The sequence below is a fragment of the Muntiacus reevesi genome, chromosome 9 (genome assembly GCF_963930625.1).
Source record: "Muntiacus reevesi chromosome 9, mMunRee1.1, whole genome shotgun sequence".
NCBI classification, from domain to species: domain Eukaryota; kingdom Metazoa; phylum Chordata; class Mammalia; order Artiodactyla; family Cervidae; genus Muntiacus; species Muntiacus reevesi.
Window position 1 is genome coordinate 10,003,468 of NC_089257.1, and position 18,273 is coordinate 10,021,740.

At 38.9% G+C, this 18,273-nt stretch overlaps 3 protein-coding genes across 3 annotated transcripts; 2 read left to right on the forward strand and 1 right to left on the reverse strand.

Moving 5' to 3' along the window:
- The first annotated feature begins 790 nt into the window (after positions 1 to 790).
- LOC136175545 (olfactory receptor 9G19-like) lies at positions 791 to 1,723 on the forward strand. Its single transcript, XM_065945817.1, has one exon. It carries the CDS (start codon positions 791 to 793, stop codon positions 1,721 to 1,723), a length of 933 nt encoding a protein of 310 aa, XP_065801889.1.
- Positions 1,724 to 13,390: 11,667 nt separating this feature from the next.
- LOC136175546 (olfactory receptor 9G4-like) lies at positions 13,391 to 14,329 on the forward strand. The gene has a single exon (XM_065945818.1). The coding sequence runs from the start codon at positions 13,391 to 13,393 to the stop codon at positions 14,327 to 14,329; it is 939 nt and encodes a 312-aa protein (XP_065801890.1).
- A 2,598-nt stretch (positions 14,330 to 16,927) lies between these two features.
- On the reverse strand, positions 16,928 to 17,848 carry LOC136175547 (olfactory receptor 9G19-like). Its single transcript, XM_065945819.1, has one exon. It carries the CDS (start codon positions 17,846 to 17,848, stop codon positions 16,928 to 16,930), a length of 921 nt encoding a protein of 306 aa, XP_065801891.1.
- Between the last annotated feature and the right edge of the window lie 425 nt (positions 17,849 to 18,273).

An 18,273-nucleotide genomic window follows, 5' to 3' on the forward strand; every position in this document is an offset into this window, starting at 1 on the left:
CCTGGAGAAGGAAATGGCAACCCACTCCAGTATTCTTGCCTGGAGAATCCCATGGACGGAGGAGCCTGGTGGGCTGCAGTCCATGGGGTCGCAAAAAGCCTGGCATGGCTAAGCGACTTCACTTTCACTCTCCTGTTCTCCATGGTGGTCACACCAATTGACATTCCCGTCAGTGGTGTAGGAGGGTTTCCTTTTCTCCACACTCTCTCTCTCTCTCCAACATTTATTGTTTGTAGAATTTTCGATGCTGCCTGTTCTGACTGGTGAGAGGAGATATCTTCTTGTAGTTTTTATTTGAATTTCTCTGATAATTAGCTATGCCGGGCATCATTTCCTTGCCTGTTGGTCATTTATAAGTCTTCTTTGGAGAAATGTCTGTGTAGATCTTCCTCTCATTTTTTGATTGAGGTTTTTGTTTGTTTTGATATCAAACTACATAAGCTGTGTATTTAGAGATAAATCCTTTGTCAGTTGGTTCATTAGCCAATGTTTTTTTTTTTCCCTTTCTATGGATTGTTCTGTTTTGTTTTGTTTATGGTTTCTTTTGCTGTGCAAAAGTTTTTAAGTTTGCGTGAGTCCCATTATGTTTATTTTTGCTTTTATTTTCATTACTCTAGTAGGTGGATCAAAAATAATCTTATTGTGATCTATGTCAGATCGTGTTCTGCCTATATTTTCCTCTAAGAGTTTTATAGTATTTGGTCTTACATTTAGATGTAATCCTTTTTGAGTTTATTTTTGTGTATTTATTAATCCATTTACAGAAAGGAACCATAGAAAGCCAAAATCAATGGATGAGAAAAATTTTACCACAGTGAAGGAGTTCATACTTTTAGGATTTACGACAGACCCGTGGTTACAGAGAGTTCTCTTTTACATCTTCCTGATCATTTATATCATCAGTCTTTTAGGGAACATCACCCTGATTTCTCTGATCTGTTCTGACTCTCGGCTCCATATACCCATGTATTTCTTCATTGGAAGTCTGTCATTCCTGGATCTCTGGTATGCTTCTGTCTATGCCCCCCAAATCCTGGTTACCTGCATCTCTGATGACAAATGCATCTCCTTTGCTGGCTGCCTAGCTCAATTCTTCTTTGCTGCTGGAATGGACTACACTGAATGTTACCTGTTGGCTGCCATGGCTTATGACCGCTCTGTGGCCATCTCCAACCCCTTGCTTTATTCCCAGGCCATGTCTCCAAGGTTCTGTGCCAGTCTTGTTGCAGCATCATATTTTGGTGGCTTTGTGAACTCAACCATCGTCACAAGTGAAACCTTTACCTTGAACTTCTGTGGGGACAATGTCATTGATGATTTCTTTTGTGATCTGCCTCCCCTTGTCAAATTGGCCTGTGATGTGAAGGAAAGCTACCAGGCTGTGCTTTATTTCTTGCTTGTCTCTAATGTCATCACTCCCACTGTGTTTACCCTAGCCTCCTATCTCTTCATCATTGCTGCCATCTTGAAGATCCGCTCCACCCAAGGCCGCGTGAAGGCCTTCTCCACCTGCGGCTCTCACCTGACAGCTGTCACCCTGTACTATGGGTCAATTCTCTTCATTTACTCCCGGCCAAGTACGAGCTATGCCCTGGAGAGGGATAAAGTGGTGTCTGTGTTCTACACAGTGGTGATTCCCTTGTTGAATCCCTTGATCTATAGTTTAAGAAATAAAGATGTTAAAGATGCCTTGAGGAAAATGATAGAGAAAGCAGTTTCATAAACAAAGAGTGTTTTTTTTATTTTTTATCTTTTTTACAGGTTAATCTCTACATCATTAATGACAACTTGCAGTCTCAGAAATAAATAAAAAAGAAAACAAAGAAATTAGTAAATAATGTGGAAATACCAGCCTGTATTTTTTTTTTCAGTTGACAATAATGTATGTGAATATTCTTTTGAAATAAAGGGGCTGGATTCTGCGAATTTTGTGAGAGATAGGATTTCTAAAATGGTATTCATGGTTGCCTGCATATATACTATCTTATTCTATGAAATCTTAATCTATGAAGTGAAGAGAAGTGAAGAGAAATTCGTTCAGTCCTGCCCAACTCTTTGTGACTCCATGGACTATACAGTCCAGAGAATTCTCCAGGCAAGAATATTGGAGTGGGTAGAAGGTAGGTTCCCTTCTCCAGGAGACCTTCTCGAGCCAATACTAAAGTGGGTAGCCTAACCCTTCTCCAGCAGATCTTCCTGACCCAGGAATCAAACCAGGTTCTCCTGCATTACAGGTGGATTCTTTACCAGATGAACTACCAGGGAATAATAAAATTGATTATTGAATCATTGTCACGATTATATGGATTAAATGACTTGCTTAAAATCTTGCAGTTCACAGGTGAGAAAACAAAAGTACAAACCTTGAACTTTCGGTTGTGAAGATATTTATCCATTTGTTAGGAGAATGAGTTAAGAGGTCACAAGTAAAATACCTGTTACAAAATTCCCTTAAAATAAATTTATTTTTCATTCTGATAATTATTTCTTTGTTTGTCATGATATATTTCTTTGGCAATAGATGTAGAAGATAGCAAATATCTTTACTTAGATTCACTGTGAGTTTTCAATAAAGGATTGTTTCCTCCAAAAACTAGAGAATCAAGAACAAGAGTACAGCAAGTATAAGACTTAAAGCCATGAAAGCAAAAGACCCTTGCTCCTTGAGAGAAAAGTCATGACCAACCTAGACAGCATATTAAAAAGCAGAGACATTACTTTGACAACACAGTAATGTCAAGTCAAAGCTATGTTTTTTCCAGTAGTCATGTATGGATGTGAGAGTTGGACTAAAAAGAAAGGTAAGTGCCAAAGAATTAATGTTTTTGAACTGTGGTGTTGGAGAAGACTCTTGAGAGTCCCTTGGACAGCAAGGAGATCCAACCAACCCATCCTAAAGGAGATCAGTCCTGAGTGTTCATTGGAAGGACTGACGTTGGAGCTGAAACTCCAATATTTTGGCCACCTGATGCGAAGAGGTGACTCATTTGAAAAGATCCTACTGCTGGGAAATATTAAAGGCAGGAGGAGAAGGGAATGACAGAGGATGAGATGGTTGGATGGCTTCACCGACTCAATGGACATTTGTCTGAGAAGACTCCAGGAGATGGTGATGCACAGGAAGGCCTGGGTGCTTCAGTCCTTGGGGCAGCAAAGATTTGGACATGACTGAGTGACTGAACTGACTGACTGACTGACATATCGGATTAAGGTTTATCCTAGTCACCTCATTTTAACTTAACCATGTCTCTTAAGGCCCTACCTACTTCCCTGGTGGCTCAGTAGTAAAGAACCCACCTGAAATGCAGGAGATGCAGGTTCAATCCTTAAGTTGGGAAGATCCCCTGGGGAAGGAAATGGCAACGCACTTCAGTATTCTTGCCCGGAAAATCCCATGGACTGAGAATACTGCCAGGCTACAGTCCATGGGGTCACACAGAGCCAGGTGTGACTATCAACACCATCTACAAATACAGTCATATTCTGAGTTAGTAAGCCAGGGGAGGTTAGGGCTCCAACAGCAGAGTTTTGGAGGGATACAATTCAAGCCATAACAACAAAGACAGGTAGAAATTGTCTGATGAATGAGAAAAGGAAGTGCGGCCTTCACAAAAAGAAGAGCATATAGTAAAGAAGAAAATTATGTATTGCATGATTCATTTTGGAGAAGTCTAATTAATACAATTTGGAGAGTTTCAATTATCAGATATATTTAATAGTAATATTGTGACTTAGATCCATTTAAAGAGCCAATTTTTAATAAAGTAGTCATCATATTGTTATATCCTAATTAACACATTATCCCCATACTTCAAATGAACTCCAATTATGTCTTTGGAGACTATGGTGCATATATCTGGGCTTCTGTGTGGAAGGGATCCCAAAGGGCTACTGAAGAAATAAATGCATCAGGTCTAACAAAGGCTGAAACTTTAGAGGAGACAAAAAAGAGCATCACTCCCAGGTTTGTCCTTCTGGTCAAAGGTAAGCATCTCAGATCAGAGGCAGTTAAGTGATCTGGCTTCTCTTTGACCTCAGTTGGTCTTTCCTGGTAGCACAGACAGTAAGGAATCTGCGTGCAATTCAGGAGACTTGAGTTTTATCCCTGGGTTGGGAAGATCCCCTGGAAAAGAATGGTTACCCATTCCAATGGTCTTGCCTGGATAGTCCCGTGGACAGAAGAGCTACAGTCCATGGGTCGCAAAGAGCTGGACACAGTGAGAGACTTACACTTTCACTCGACCTCAGCTGAAATCAGAAGAGAGGTGCAGAGTTTGTCTGATGCCACACACACACACTTCTAAACAGAGGTCCATTAGTGATAGACGTAACTCTCATCTAGAATTAAAATTCACTCTGATAGTTATGCTGACTCATCGCATATTCCTTTACACAGTGGAGAAAACAAGAGGACATGCAAGGTCTAGTGATTCTGATACTCTGTGTTGACTCAGCTATAGGTGTAATATTTTAACTTCTTGGTGCTCATTTTTTAGGTGCAAAATTCAGAGGGAAGTTTGAAGAGGAAATAGGAGGAAAAAAAGAGTAGATTGATTCTAAATGTGTAGTGTGAGAAGCTAGAAGAATAGAATTTGTTACCTGATATAACAAATGAACAGAGCAATCACTTTGGAGGACTGAAGGTTAGGAATTCAACTGCAAACTTCTGAAATTTGAATTATTTTGTTACTCATCCCTTAGGAGTATAGAATGTTAGCATTAGGTATATTTTACTGTGTGTGTGTGTGTGGGGGGGGGGTGTGAGTCATTCAGTCCTGTCTGACTCTTTCTGATCTCATAGACTGTGGCCTGCCAGACTCCTCTGGCCTTGGAGCTACTCAGGCAAGAATATTGGCATGGGTTGACTTCCCTTCTTCAGAGGCTCTTCCTGACCCAGGGGTTGAATCCGGGTCTCTTGCATGGCAGGCAGATTCTTTACCACCTGAGCTGCCAGGGAAGTCCCTTTTACAGGTAGAATTTTTAATTTAGAATAATGACCCCAAATCTATGGGTAGATTTATAGGGATTCTTGAACCCTCTAAAATTGTGTTTGTTTAAACATACATGCAGTTTTGGAGGTTGGGGTGAACATACATTGCTTTTGTTAGGTTTTCAAAGAGGTTTAACCTTACAAAAATTAAGAGCAGTTAATTATTTTCCTGATAAAGAAATTAAGGAATGTGCACAAGTTCACATGATTGATTATTATAGAAAGAAGTATGACAATGCAAATCTTCGTGTTAAAATAAGGATATATTTCATCTCTCACTTAAGCAAAGATGATGATACACTTAATGTCTACAAAGAAACATGCATAGCATAAGGGTAGTTAATCTTTTCTGCACACTGTATCATTGCAGGCAAGCTTACATGCTCTTATAGTTATGACAGAATTTATAGAGGTTATAAGAGGTTTTAATAAATGGGAATCACAGAAAGTTGGTGCTAGAAAAGGAGCAAATACATGTCTTCATGTGATAAACTTGTGTTTCAGAGGGGATAGGTGACTCTCTTAAAATTATACAGGCATTATGTCATTATGTCTATTAAATCTCAATTTTTGAAAAATCACACAAATGGTAAGTGTTAGACCCTGTCTCCATCACAGGACTCCTTCATCCAAGGCCAGTGAGCTTTGCACTTTGAACGTGATGCCCCTTTGTCAAATTACATGCAAATAGGTAACGAAGATACTTACTCAAAATATTTAAAAATTTCTGAAGGACATCACCAATCTAAATATTACTGTCTTCTTGAAAAAAATGGCTTTCATTATTTAATTTTCCTTACACTCAGGTTTTATAAGTCAGATATTATTATTCTTTCTTTTTTTTTTTTTTTTCAAATGAATAAGTGAATTTATTAAGGTCACAGGATACAAAGTCAATATTTTTAAAATTGTTTTTCTATATCCTAGCAATGAATAAGTGGAAAACAAAATCAAACAAAAATGCTATTTACAAAAGCATCCAGAAAACATGAAGCATTAAGGAATAAATTTAACAAAATATGTAAAAGACACATTAACTGAAAACTACAACATATTACTGAACTTTTAACCTAAGCCTTCAAGTACTACTTTCATAATTACAAATAAACTCATCAGTCTAGCATTCAAGGTGGGTGGAAATATCATCCCAATTTACCTCTCTAGATCCTTTGCCCATTTGTCCCTTTCTTCCTGGTTATTTTGTATACTACAAACATGCCCCTCTGTTACTGAGAATGCTATTCTGTTTATAGGAATTGATGTAATCAATCATTTCATCTCTAACCATAAATCACCTCCACCTCATCTGTTTGATTCTTTTTTTTTTTTTTTAATGGGTTTTGTCATACATTGATGTGAATCAGCCATAGAGTTACACGAATTCCCCATCCCGGTCTCCCATCCCACCTCCCTCTCCACCCGATTCCTCTGGATCTTCCCAGGCCCGAGCACTTGACTCATCTATTCTTTCTTAGAATAAAATTAGCTTCTACTGGGTTTAACTTTGGTCCACAACCTGGGCTACTTGTTTAATCTATAACACTGACATTTTCCTACCTTTTAAAAGGTATAGAGTTGTGGGATGGTGGCTATTAAGTACTTTCCCAAGATTGCAGAGCTATCAAGGGATGAAATCAGGATTTGAACTCAGGTGACAGTTCAACCTGGTGGTTTTGCAAGGCTGCCTACACCAGCCCTGTCTTCTCAGAGCCAGGCAGGCTGATATGCCTGCGCACAGGTGCTAACTCAGTGAGAGCTAGATGAGGAAGAAGGGACCCACTCACATGTCTGGGGTCCAGCATGGTGTCAGCTAGAGTCAAAAAGAGAATGCAGTCAGATGTCTCATTATCCAGAAAGCTAACCCAGGTTTATTTACATGGTTCACTTTAGTTCAGTCACTCAGCCATGTCTGACACTTTACAATCCCATGGACTCTAGCATGCCAGGCCTCCCAACTCCTGGAGTTTACTCAAATGCATGTCCATTGAGTCAGTGATGCCATCCAACCATCTCATCTTATGTCATCTCTATCTCCTCCCCCCTTCAACCTTTGCCAGGACCAGGGTCCTTTTTTTTTTCCATTTATTTTTATTAGTTGGAGGCTAATTACTTTATGATATTGTATTGGTTTTTGCCATACATTGACATGAATCAGCCATGGATTTACGTGTGTTCCCCATCCTGATCCCCCCCTCCTTCCTCCCTCTCCATCCCATCCCTCTGGGTCTTCCCAGTGCACCAGCCCTGAGCACTTGTCTCATGCATCCAACCTGGGCTGGTGGTCTGTTTCACCCTTGATAGTATACTTGTTTCAATGCTCTTCTCTCAGAACATCCCACCCTTGCCTTCTCCCACAGAGTCCTAAAGTCTGTTCTGTACATATGTGTCTCTTTTTCTGTTTTGCATATAGGGTTATCATTACCATCTTTTTAAATTCCATATATATGCGTTAGTATGCTGTAATGTTCTTTATTTTTCTGGCTTACTTTACTCTGTATAATGGGCTCCAGTTTCATCCATCTCATTAGAACTGATTCAAATGAATTCTTTTTAATGGCTGAGTAATATTCCATGGTGTATATGTACCACAGCTTCCTTATCCATTCATCTACTGATGGGCATCTAGGTTGCTTCCATGTCCTGGCTATTATAAACAGTGCTGTGATGAACACTGGGGTGCATCTCTCTTTAAGATCTGGTTTCCTTGGTGTGGATGCCCAGGAGTGGGGTTGCTGAGTCATATGGCAGTTCTATTTCCAGTTCTTTAAGGAATCTCCACACTGTTCTCCATAGTGGCTGTACTAGTTTGCATTCCCACCAACAGTGTAAGAGGGTTCCCTTTTCTCCACACCCTCTCCAACATTTATTGCTTGTAGACTTTTGGATAGCAGCCATCCTGACTGGCGTGTAATGGTACCTCATTGTGGTTTTGATTTGCATTTCTCTGATAATGAGTGATGTTGAGCATCTTTTCATGTGTTTGTTAGCCATCTGTATGTCTTCTTTGGAGAAATGTCTGTTTAGTTCTTTGGCCCCTTTTTTGATTGGGTCATTTATTTTTCTGGAATTGAGGTTCAGGAGTTGCTTGTATATTTTTGAGATTAATCCTTTTTCTGTTGTTTCGTTTGCTATTATTTGCTCCCATTCTGTGGACGGTCTTTTCACCTTGCTTATACTAGTGTGTGAGATCAGTGTAATTGTGTGGTAGTTTCAGCATTCTTTGGCATTGCCTTTCTTTGGGATTGCAATGAAACTGATCTTTTCCAGTCCTGTGGCCACTGCTGAGTTTTCCAAATTTGCTGACTTGAGTGTAGCACTTTTACAGCATCATCTTTTAGGATTTGAAATAGCTCAGCTGGAATTCCATCATCTCCACTAGCTTTGTTCATTGTGATATTTCCTAAGGCCCACTTGACTTCGCATTCCAGGATGTCTGAGCTATGTCTACTAAGCTCTTCTGTGTATTCTTGCAACCTCTTCTTAATATCTTCTGCTTCTGTTAGGTTCATACCATTTCTGTCCTTTATTGAGCCCATTTTTGCATGAAATGTTCCCTTGGTATCTCTAATTTTCTTGAAGAGATCTCTAATCTTTCCCATTCTATTACTTTCCTCTATTTCCTTGCACTGATCACTGGTTTACATAGTAGTAGCATTTCAAAAGTAAGAAAAGAAAGATACAAAGCCTCTTGAGACCCAGGCTTGACATATAGTATTTGCTATAAATTGTTGACCTAAACAAATGACAAGGCCATCCCAGACACCAAGGACAGAATCTTGACCCCAAGAGAATCTATTCTTGAAATCAGAAAATCAGTAAAGAATTCTATCTCTTTTGCAATATATAACATAGATCATTGGTTTGTGGTTTATTTTTAACTTCTTTCTCTTTTAAAAGTTAGAGCATTAATTAAAGCATAATTACCAACAATGCTTATTTCTAATATTGCCATTCAATATTTCTATACATTACAAAATGATCACCATGATGATTCTCGGTAACATCTGCACCATGCAAAGTTATTACATTTTGACAGTATTCAGTTGTCACTCAGTTGTGTCTAACTCTTTGCAAGCCCATGGACTGCAGCATGCCAGTCCTCCCATTCCATCACCAACTCCTGGAGCTTGCTCAAACACATGTCCATCAATTTGGTGATGCCATCCAACCATCTCATCCTCTGTTGTCCCTTTATCTTCCTGCCATCAATCTTTTCCAGCATCGGGGTCTTTTCCAATGAGTCAGTTCTTCACATCAGGTGGCAAAAGTGTTGGAGCTTCAGATTCAGCATCAGTCCTTTCAATGTATATTCAGAATTGGTTTCCTTTAGGATTGACTGGTTTGATCTCATTGCAGTCCAAGGGACTCTCAAGAGTCTTCTCCAACACCACAGTTGGAAAGCATCAGTTCTTCGGCACTCAGTTTTCTTCATGTTCCAACTCTCACATCTACATATGACTACTAGAAAAACCATAGCTTTGACTAGACAGACATTTGTTGGCAAAGTAGTCTCTGCTTTTCAATATCCTGTCTAGTTTGGTCATAGCTTTTCTTCCAAGCTATTGTCATATCTCTTCTTCTTAACAATACTGTTGACTGTATTTACCATGGTGTACATTTCATTTCCATGACTTATTTACTTTGAAACCAGAAGCTTGTTCCTCACCTATTTTATTCACCAGCCCCCTGCCCCCCACATCCTCATTTCTTTTGGCAATCACCTCTTTGTTCTTCATATCCTTGAGCCTGATTCTGTTTTGTTATGTTTTTCCACTTGGTTTGGTTATTAGACTCCACATATAAATGAGATCATACAGTATGTGTCTTTCCCTGGTGGCTCAGTGGTAAAGAATCTGCCTGCAATGAAGGGGACCCAGGATTGATCCTTGGGTTGGGAAGATCCCCTAGAGGAGGGCATGGCAACCCACTTAAGTACTCTTGCCTGGAGAAACCCATGGACAGAGAAGCCTGGCAGGCTGCAGTCCATAGGGTCACCCAGAGTCAGACACAACAGAAGCAACTAAACAGCACCAGCTGCTTTACTCCCTTGGTATAATACCCTCTAGCTCCTTCCATGCGGTTGCAAATAATACAATTCCTTCTGGTCCCAGTTTTGTTTATTGGAACATTTTTTGATTGGGGTTTTGTTCAATCTCATTATCAATAACAAGTTGGCCCATATTTTCTATTTCTTCCTTATTTGGTCTTTAAATATTGCATATTTCTAAGAATTTATCCATTTCCTCCAGGTTTTCTTGCTTGTTGGCACATATCTGTTTATAGTATTCTCTTATGATTGCCTGTATTTCTGTTAACTAGATTGTAACTTCTCTTTTATTTCTAATTTTATTTATTTGGTCATCCTCTCCTTTGTTAATGAATATGGTCGAAGATTTATCTTGGTTTTTTTTTTTCTTACTTTTCAAAGAACTAATTCTTAGTTACACTGATATGTTCTATTGTTTTTCTAATGTACCTAACACTTATTTCTACTCTGATATTTATTATTTCATTCCTTCTACTAACTTTGATTTGTTCTTCTTTTTCTGGTTTCTTTAAGTAAGTGCACTGTGAAGTTGCTTATTTGAGATTGTTCTTGTTTCTTGAGTTTAACATTATAGACTTAACTCTTACAAATGACTGCTTTTGCAATGTTTCATAGAATTTAGAGTTTTGTTTCTTTATTAATTATGTTTCCAATTTTTAAACTTTTCTCTTTGAAGTTTTTAGTGACCAGGGGTTGGTTCAGGGGTTGGTTGTTGTTCAGTTGCTAAATCATGTCCTATTCTTTGTGATCCCATGAACTATAGCCACCAGGCTTCATTGTCCTTCATTATAACCTAGAGTTTGCTCAAACTCATGTACATTGAGTCAGTGATGCCATCCAACCATCTTATCCTCTATCACACCCTTCTTCTCCTGCCCACAATCTTTCCCAGAATCAGGATCTTTTCCAGGGTGTCAGCTGGCCAAGATTTTGGAGCTTCAGCTTCAGCATCTGTCCTTTCAATGAATGAATAGTCAGGGTTGATTTCCTTTAGGATTGAACTGGTCTGATGACTGTGCTGTCCAAGGGACTCTCAAGAGTCTTCTCTAGTACTATTATTCAGAGGCATCAATTATTTGGCACTCAGCCTTCTTTATGGTCCAACTCCTCACATCCCTACATGACTACTGGAAAAATCATAGCTTTGACTCTACCCTCAAAGTGGTGTCTCTGCTCTTTAATACACTGTCTAGTTTTTGTCATAGCTTTTCTTCCGAGGAGCTAGTGTCTTTTAATTTCATAGCTACAGTCACCATCCACAATGATTCTGGTGCCCAAAAAAATAAAATCTGTCACTGTTTCCATTTTTTACCCATCTATTTGCCATGGAGTGGTGGAACCAGTGGTGGAACTTCATTTTTTGAATGGCGAATTTTAGGCCAGCTTTTTCACTCTCCTCTTTCACCCTCATCAGGAGTTTTTTAGTTAATCTTCACTTCCTGCCATTAAAGTGGTATCATATGTATATTTGAGCTTGTTGCTATTTTTTTTGGCAATCTTGATTCCAGTTGTGAGTGTAGGGCTTCTCAGGTTGCTCGGCAGTAAAGAATCTGCCTGCCAATGCAAAAGCCTCGGGAGACACAGGTTAGATCCTTGGGTTCGGAAGGTCCCCTGGAGGAGGAAATGGCAACTCGCTCCAGTTTTCTTGTTGGGATAAGTTCATGGACACAGGAGCAACTTGAGGGCTACAACACATGGGGTTGCAAAGAGTTGGACAGAACTGAGCATGCACATATTTTATATGTGTCTATATATGTTTACTCTGCTAGATTGATGTCTTTATCATCTTGTAATGTCTTTGTCTATCACTGTCTTTGTTTTAAAGATGATTTTGTCTGATAAAAGTATTGTTACCCCACATTCTTTCCAGTTACGTTTAATACATTTTCTCCGTCCCTTCACTTTCAGTATGTGTGCGTCTTTAGATCTGGAATATCTTCTAGGCAGTACATGTGTGTGTATGTATTAAGTCACCTCAGTTGTGTCTGATGCTTTGCAACCTAGCAACTGTAGCCCCCCAGGCTCCTCTGCCCGTGGGATTTTCCTGGCAAGATTACTGGAGTGAATCGCCATGCCCACCTGCAGGGGATCTTCCTGACCCAAGGACTGAACCCACCTCTCTTATCTCTTCTGCATTGGCAGTGGTTCTTTACCACCAGTGCCACCTGGGAAGCTCAGTCAGTACATACATGGGTCTTAGTTTCTTATTCATGTAGTCACTCTATATTTTTCATTTACTAATATATTCCATTTATATTTAAAATAAGTATTCATATGTACTTCTTAATGCCATTTTGTTAATTATTATTTTTTTGGTAGATCTTTTAAAAATTCCTTTTCTTGTTGTTGTCTTCTCTTGTGATTTGTTTACTCTTTAGTGTTGTATTTGGATTCTTCTCTCTTCTCTTTTTGTGTGGCATTTATCATAGGAATTTGGTTTGTGACTACCATGACATTTAAATATAGCTATGTCTCGCTATCTATATATGCAAGTTGTCAACTTATCTATATCTTCATATCTACTATATATCTCACGGTTTCTTCTTTATATATTCAGTTTCTTCAGTTGTGAAAAGTCTTCAGATGATGCTAATCAATAGTTGCTCTGTAAATAACTATAATTTAGGTGTTCCCACGGGAGGAGGTGAGCTCAGTGTTCTATTCTCTCAGTTGGGCCACTTCCTGCTTGCACTTACAAGCAAATATCAGTGATTAAAGAGCTTTTATTTATCTATTTATTTTTTGTTGGTGTTCAGTGCTGGAAATTTTCCTGTAAGTGCTGCTTTACTATTTCTCACTAATTAATATGTTGTGTTTTATTTTCACTTTCTTAAGAATAATTTCTATATGTTGTTTTTAATTTTGCTTATAAGATATTTAGAAGTGTTTTAAATATTCTTTCAAAGATTTGGGAATTTTTCATAGATCTATTTTCCTCTACTGGTTTCTAATGAAATTATCAACACATGGGACTCAGAAAAATTACTTCCCATAGCTTGAATCATTTTAAAATTATTGAGTGTTTTTATGGCCCCAAATATGGTCTATTGGAATCAGGTTTTTCTCATTGAGAGCTGCTCTGTAAACAGTTGTAATTGTGGGGTGCCTATGTGAGGGGGTGTTCTACATTAAACAATTAGGTAGTGAAAGGCTGAATTTCAAAATGAGATTATAGCTTGAATTCCAGTGGCCCCTAAGTCACAGACTGATGTTGTATCATTCTAAACAATAAGGGATAGAAGTCCATAAGCTTCCTAGGAATTGCTGGTTTAATACTTTATTTCTTTCAATGGAAAATCATTAAATCATTTACCAGCTTTTTCTTATCTTATCAGGCTTTCTCCTCCGTGGCCATGGAAGTTGGAAACCGCACCCTCCTGACTGAATTCATCTTACTCGGCCTTTCCGCAGACCCTCGGTGGAGACTGGCCCTATTTGGAATATTTCTGATGCTCTATTTGATCACCTTGTCAGGTAACATGTCCTTAGTTATCTTAATCCATATCGATTCCTGCCTGCACACACCCATGTATTTTTTCATTGGCAATCTCTCTCTCTTGGACTTCTGGTACACCTCTGTGTACACCCCCAGAATCCTGGCTACTTGTATCTCAGAGGATAAGCGCATGTCTCTGGCCGGATGTGGAGCCCAGTTCTTCTTTTCCTGTGCTGTAACCTACAGTGAGTGCTATCTCCTAGCAGCCATGGCCCATGACCGCCACATGGCAGTCTGTAACCCGCTACTCTATTCAAGGTCTATGTCCCCTCCTCTCTGTACTGGGCTTGTGGCTGGCTCCTACATGGGAGGGCTCTTGAATGCTATAGCACACACTGCCAACACGTTTCGCCTGAGCTTCTGTGGCAAAAATACTATTGATCACTATTTCTGTGACGTGCCACCACTGGTGAAGATGTCCTGTACAGACACCAAGGTCTATGAACAGGTCCTCCTGGGTCTCGTGGGTTTCACCGTCCTCTCCAACATTCTTGTCATCATAATTTCCTATTTCAACATCTCTCTGGCTATTCTGAGGATCCGCACAGCTTCAGGAAGGTGCAAGGCCTTCTCCACCTGTGCTTCACACCTGGTCTCGGTCATGCTCTTCTATGGATCCTTGCTCTTCACATATGCAAGGCCAAGCTCCACCTACTCCCTGGGGAAGGACAAAGTGGCATCTCTGTTTTACACTGTGGTCAACCCATTGCTCAATCCTCTTATCTATAGCCTGAGAAACAAAGATGTTAAAGCGGCCTTCTGGAAAGCAACACAGACTCTAAGACCTCAGAGATGAAGGTGATCTTTTTGCAGGGTGCTGCCATTGCATTTTCCAAATTACTGTCCTATAAACGTGCTTGTGCACATTGCCATATTTCAAGTAAATACAACACATTTTGCTTAAAAGATGAATCATTGATTGAACCATTTTCTGTTGATTATTTTTTTGTTGTGATTAAACTTTTAAAACTAATATTGAGCTGTTTGATGCTCTACAATATTGCGCTCTGCTACTTTGCAGTACTCGATTTTCATAAAAACTCATCCTATTTGATTTTGGGGGAGCTCTCTTTGTAAAAGAAAGTGGATTTGGATGGTTTTCAAATACATAGTTTGAGTTTGAACCTTGGTGAGCAAGCTTTACTGATCAAGAAGTAGATTTAAAATTGTGAAAAACCTGGAAACAAATTTTGACAAATATTTGTTTTGATCAAGACGTTCTCCCAAACTCCCTCATAAAACTCTAATTGAGTATATTGATTATTTCTTTGTCATCCTTGTGCCTTCAACTTCAATGAAATATTAAGCAAAGTGTTTGAATTGTTTAGAATATGAAGAAAACACTTTTCTAAATATAGAGAAATATATGTTATTAAGATTACACAACACCTTAAGTGTGATCTCTTCCAGATAGACTGAGTAGTCTGCCATGCCATCCATCTGATCATGAACTGAATATTCCCCATGAAGGAAAATAACAACATCAAATGGGACAAATAGAAACAAAAAGACACACCCACCCACCCACCCACACACACACAAAAAAGACCTGACAAATTAAAGCTCTGCTGTATCCTAGATTCAGTGTTTGTTCCCAACCTCACAGACACTGATAGAATTTTTTAATTACCTAGAACCTTACAGACCAATATTTAGTACAAGGCAGGTTTAGTTGTTTTTCTTCCTGTGATTTGCTTGTAATATATAGTTCTTTTTGAAAACTGATTCTGCATTTTATACTTAATATTTTAAAAAGTTCATTGTAAGCAATAATAACCTCCATTGATTTTGGAAGAGTACTGATCCTTTTACTGTCATCAATATTCATAACAAAGGTAGTGAACAATAACTCTCCAGATACTTTTGTTGTTCATAATCAGATTTTATATATTTGACTTTCAAAAATACTTTCATGCCTGTAAAAACGGTTTATAGAAACTGTAAACTATAAAACTGAAGGTAATGTTTCCAGACATACTAATTCATTTTTTGTAGGTGATCCTTCAAGATATGTTTTAATTTCCACATATATGCTTAAGTGATAGCTAGGCAAGTGCAAAACAATGAATCTATGATTCTAATCTGGAATTGTGAGCTTCTGACACAGCTGATTAAGTTAAAACTTATCCTGTTATCCACCCTCCCCCAATTTTTGTAATTTGTATTAGGAAGTTTGCATTTTACCTTTAAAAAGAGGGTAAATTCAAATCAGGCTACCATCCCCAATGTGGATTTGCATGGCAAGGGAAAGCTAAGTGCTCGGTAATATCCGCCTCTGGTTATTACCCTAAAAGTGAGCACATCCTGGCTTTGGTTCTGTCTCTGTTTGACTTGTCTCCCTCCTGCCAAGTCTACTCAGCAAGTAGCTTGTGAAGTACTCTGAACGTAGTATGTATAGATTCTATATTTACGGACTATATATGAGATCATTGGCGAGTGGGAAATTTCTGCATCACCTAGAGATTAGATGGAGAAAGAGGAAGAAAACCAGAAGAAAGCAGAGGAACTCATTTCTTATGAAAAAAGTTAAAATCATTCATTGACAAACATTGAAAGGAAGGTATTTTGAGAACAACATTTGAAAATTTCTGGTGAACTTTACTTAATTTTAAATAATTTTAATAATTTTTTTCTTTTTAACTTTTGACGACCTGAAATGACTAATTAAAAAAATGCTCTTTACAACAATGCTGCAAATTACAGAATATTGGTTACATTTGACAAATGTGTAGTTTGCATCTCAGAAGTTACAATTTTTTGTTGAAAGAGTATAGCTATTGTAATGGGCACATTTATGCGATACAGTTAAATAAAAGTTTTAGAACCAATAGTTGATGCCAATTCATAATTTGTACTAGCTCTGATATTTCTGATTTTTCTTTTCATCTGTGTTTGTTATCTAATACCTCATTGCTTTCTCTTTCCATCACAAAATTCTTCACAGTCCTTACTCTTTCATTACCACAGAAGCATTGTATCAGACAAGAAGAATTTGGGATATATTCCACAAATGTAAAGAATCCATTTAATGGTTTCTTCACAATCCCTTAATGCTCATCAAGTAGGTGGAAAATGGGTCTCTCCCAAGGAGATAGTAAAATTTAATCTTTTGAAATTCCAGAAGTGATATGTACTCTTGTATTGCATTAAATTTTGATATCATTTTTAAAAATTATACTAAGTTGAATTTATTAAGTTGTATAATAGATTATAGCAGAATTGTTAAAACAAACTAATGCAAGGTAAAAGACTTTTTCATTGATTCTTTGAGTAGAGAAATAAGTGTGGTTTTTTTTCTTTTTTTTTTTTTAATATCTCTCCCCAAACTTCCCCTGAAGCAGTCTGTTTTCATTGAGCAATGTTTCAGGAAATTTATGTCAGTTTAGACTTCAAATTATGTGAACCTGAAGAGTTTTTTCAGAGCATCTTTAACATCTTTATTCCTTAGGCTGTAGATCATGGGGTTCAACATGGGGAACACCACGGTGTAAAATGTAGACACTATCTTGTCCCTCTCAAGGGAATAGCTGGAACTTGGACGGGAGTAGATGTAGAGAATGGAGCCATAGTACAAGGTGACAGAGATGAGGTGGGAGGAGCAGGTGGAGAAGGCTTTGAGGCGGCCCTGGGTGGAGCGAATTCGCAAGATGGCAGCAATGATGAAGGCATAGGAAGCTAGGATGAGCACGGTGGGGGTGATGACATTGGAGGCCAGGAGGAAGTACAACACGTCCTGGTATGTCTCTTTCACATCACAAGCCAATTTCACGAGAGGTGGAACATCACAGAAAAAGTCATCAATAATATTACCACCACAAAAATTCAATGTGAATGTGTTGCTGGTGAGTATTGTTGCATTGACAAACCCCCCAGTATAGGAATATATAACCAAACAGATCCAGAGTCTCCTGGACATGACCTGAGCATAGAGCAGGGGACTGGAAATGGCCACATAGCGGTCATAGGCCATGGCAGCCAGCAGGTAGCACTCACTGTAGGCCAGCCCTGCAGAGAAGAAGAACTGGACCACACAGCCAGCGAAGGAGATGCTTTTGTCTTCAGAGATGCAGGTCACTAGGATCTTTGGGGTGTACACCGAGGAGTACCAGAGATCCAGGAAAGACAGATTCCCAATGAAAAAATACATGGGCGTGTGCAGTCGAGAGTCATTACAGATCAACACTATGAGGGTGGTATTTCCTACCAGGGTCATGGAGTAGACACCAAGGAACACCACAAACAGGACCCGCTGCATCTTGGGGTCTGTTGTGAATCCCACAAGGATGAACTCAGTCACCGTATGATTGCTCTCCATGGTTTAAAGAGACCTCACCTACAAATGAAGGAATCAAGTGTTTAATTACCTCAACCCATACCAAAGGAGGGCATTCTCTTATACAAACCTATGAAATATGGTCAAGACTATCGCTATTAAAGTAAGGAAGAGCTGAACAGGGATCTTGGCTTATTTGGGAAGATGAGGGAAGTTTTCTGAGCCTCAACATGCTTATTTCAACAAAGTGACTTGAATAATAGAAAGCCTTAATGCTGTTTGGGGCTTATTCGTTTATTAGGAAAACATTTCTTGAGTCCTTGGGGCTGTCTGGGCATTAGGCCACAGTAGTGAAGCTAACAGCACTGACTGTTATTCTGTGGAGGCTTTATTTAGAAAGGAGAGATGCATAGGTAATGCAGGGATAAAGAATCCACCTGTCAATGACGGAGCTGCCGGAGATGCAG

Excerpts from the sequence above, each read along its gene's own strand:
- LOC136175546 (XM_065945818.1), top strand. The coding sequence starts at position 13,391 with ATGGAAGTTGGAAACCGCACCCTCCTGACTGAATTCATCTTACTCGGC.
- LOC136175547 (XM_065945819.1), bottom strand. The coding sequence starts at position 17,848 with ATGGAGAGCAATCATACGGTGACTGAGTTCATCCTTGTGGGATTCACA.
- LOC136175545 (XM_065945817.1), top strand. The coding sequence starts at position 791 with ATGGATGAGAAAAATTTTACCACAGTGAAGGAGTTCATACTTTTAGGA.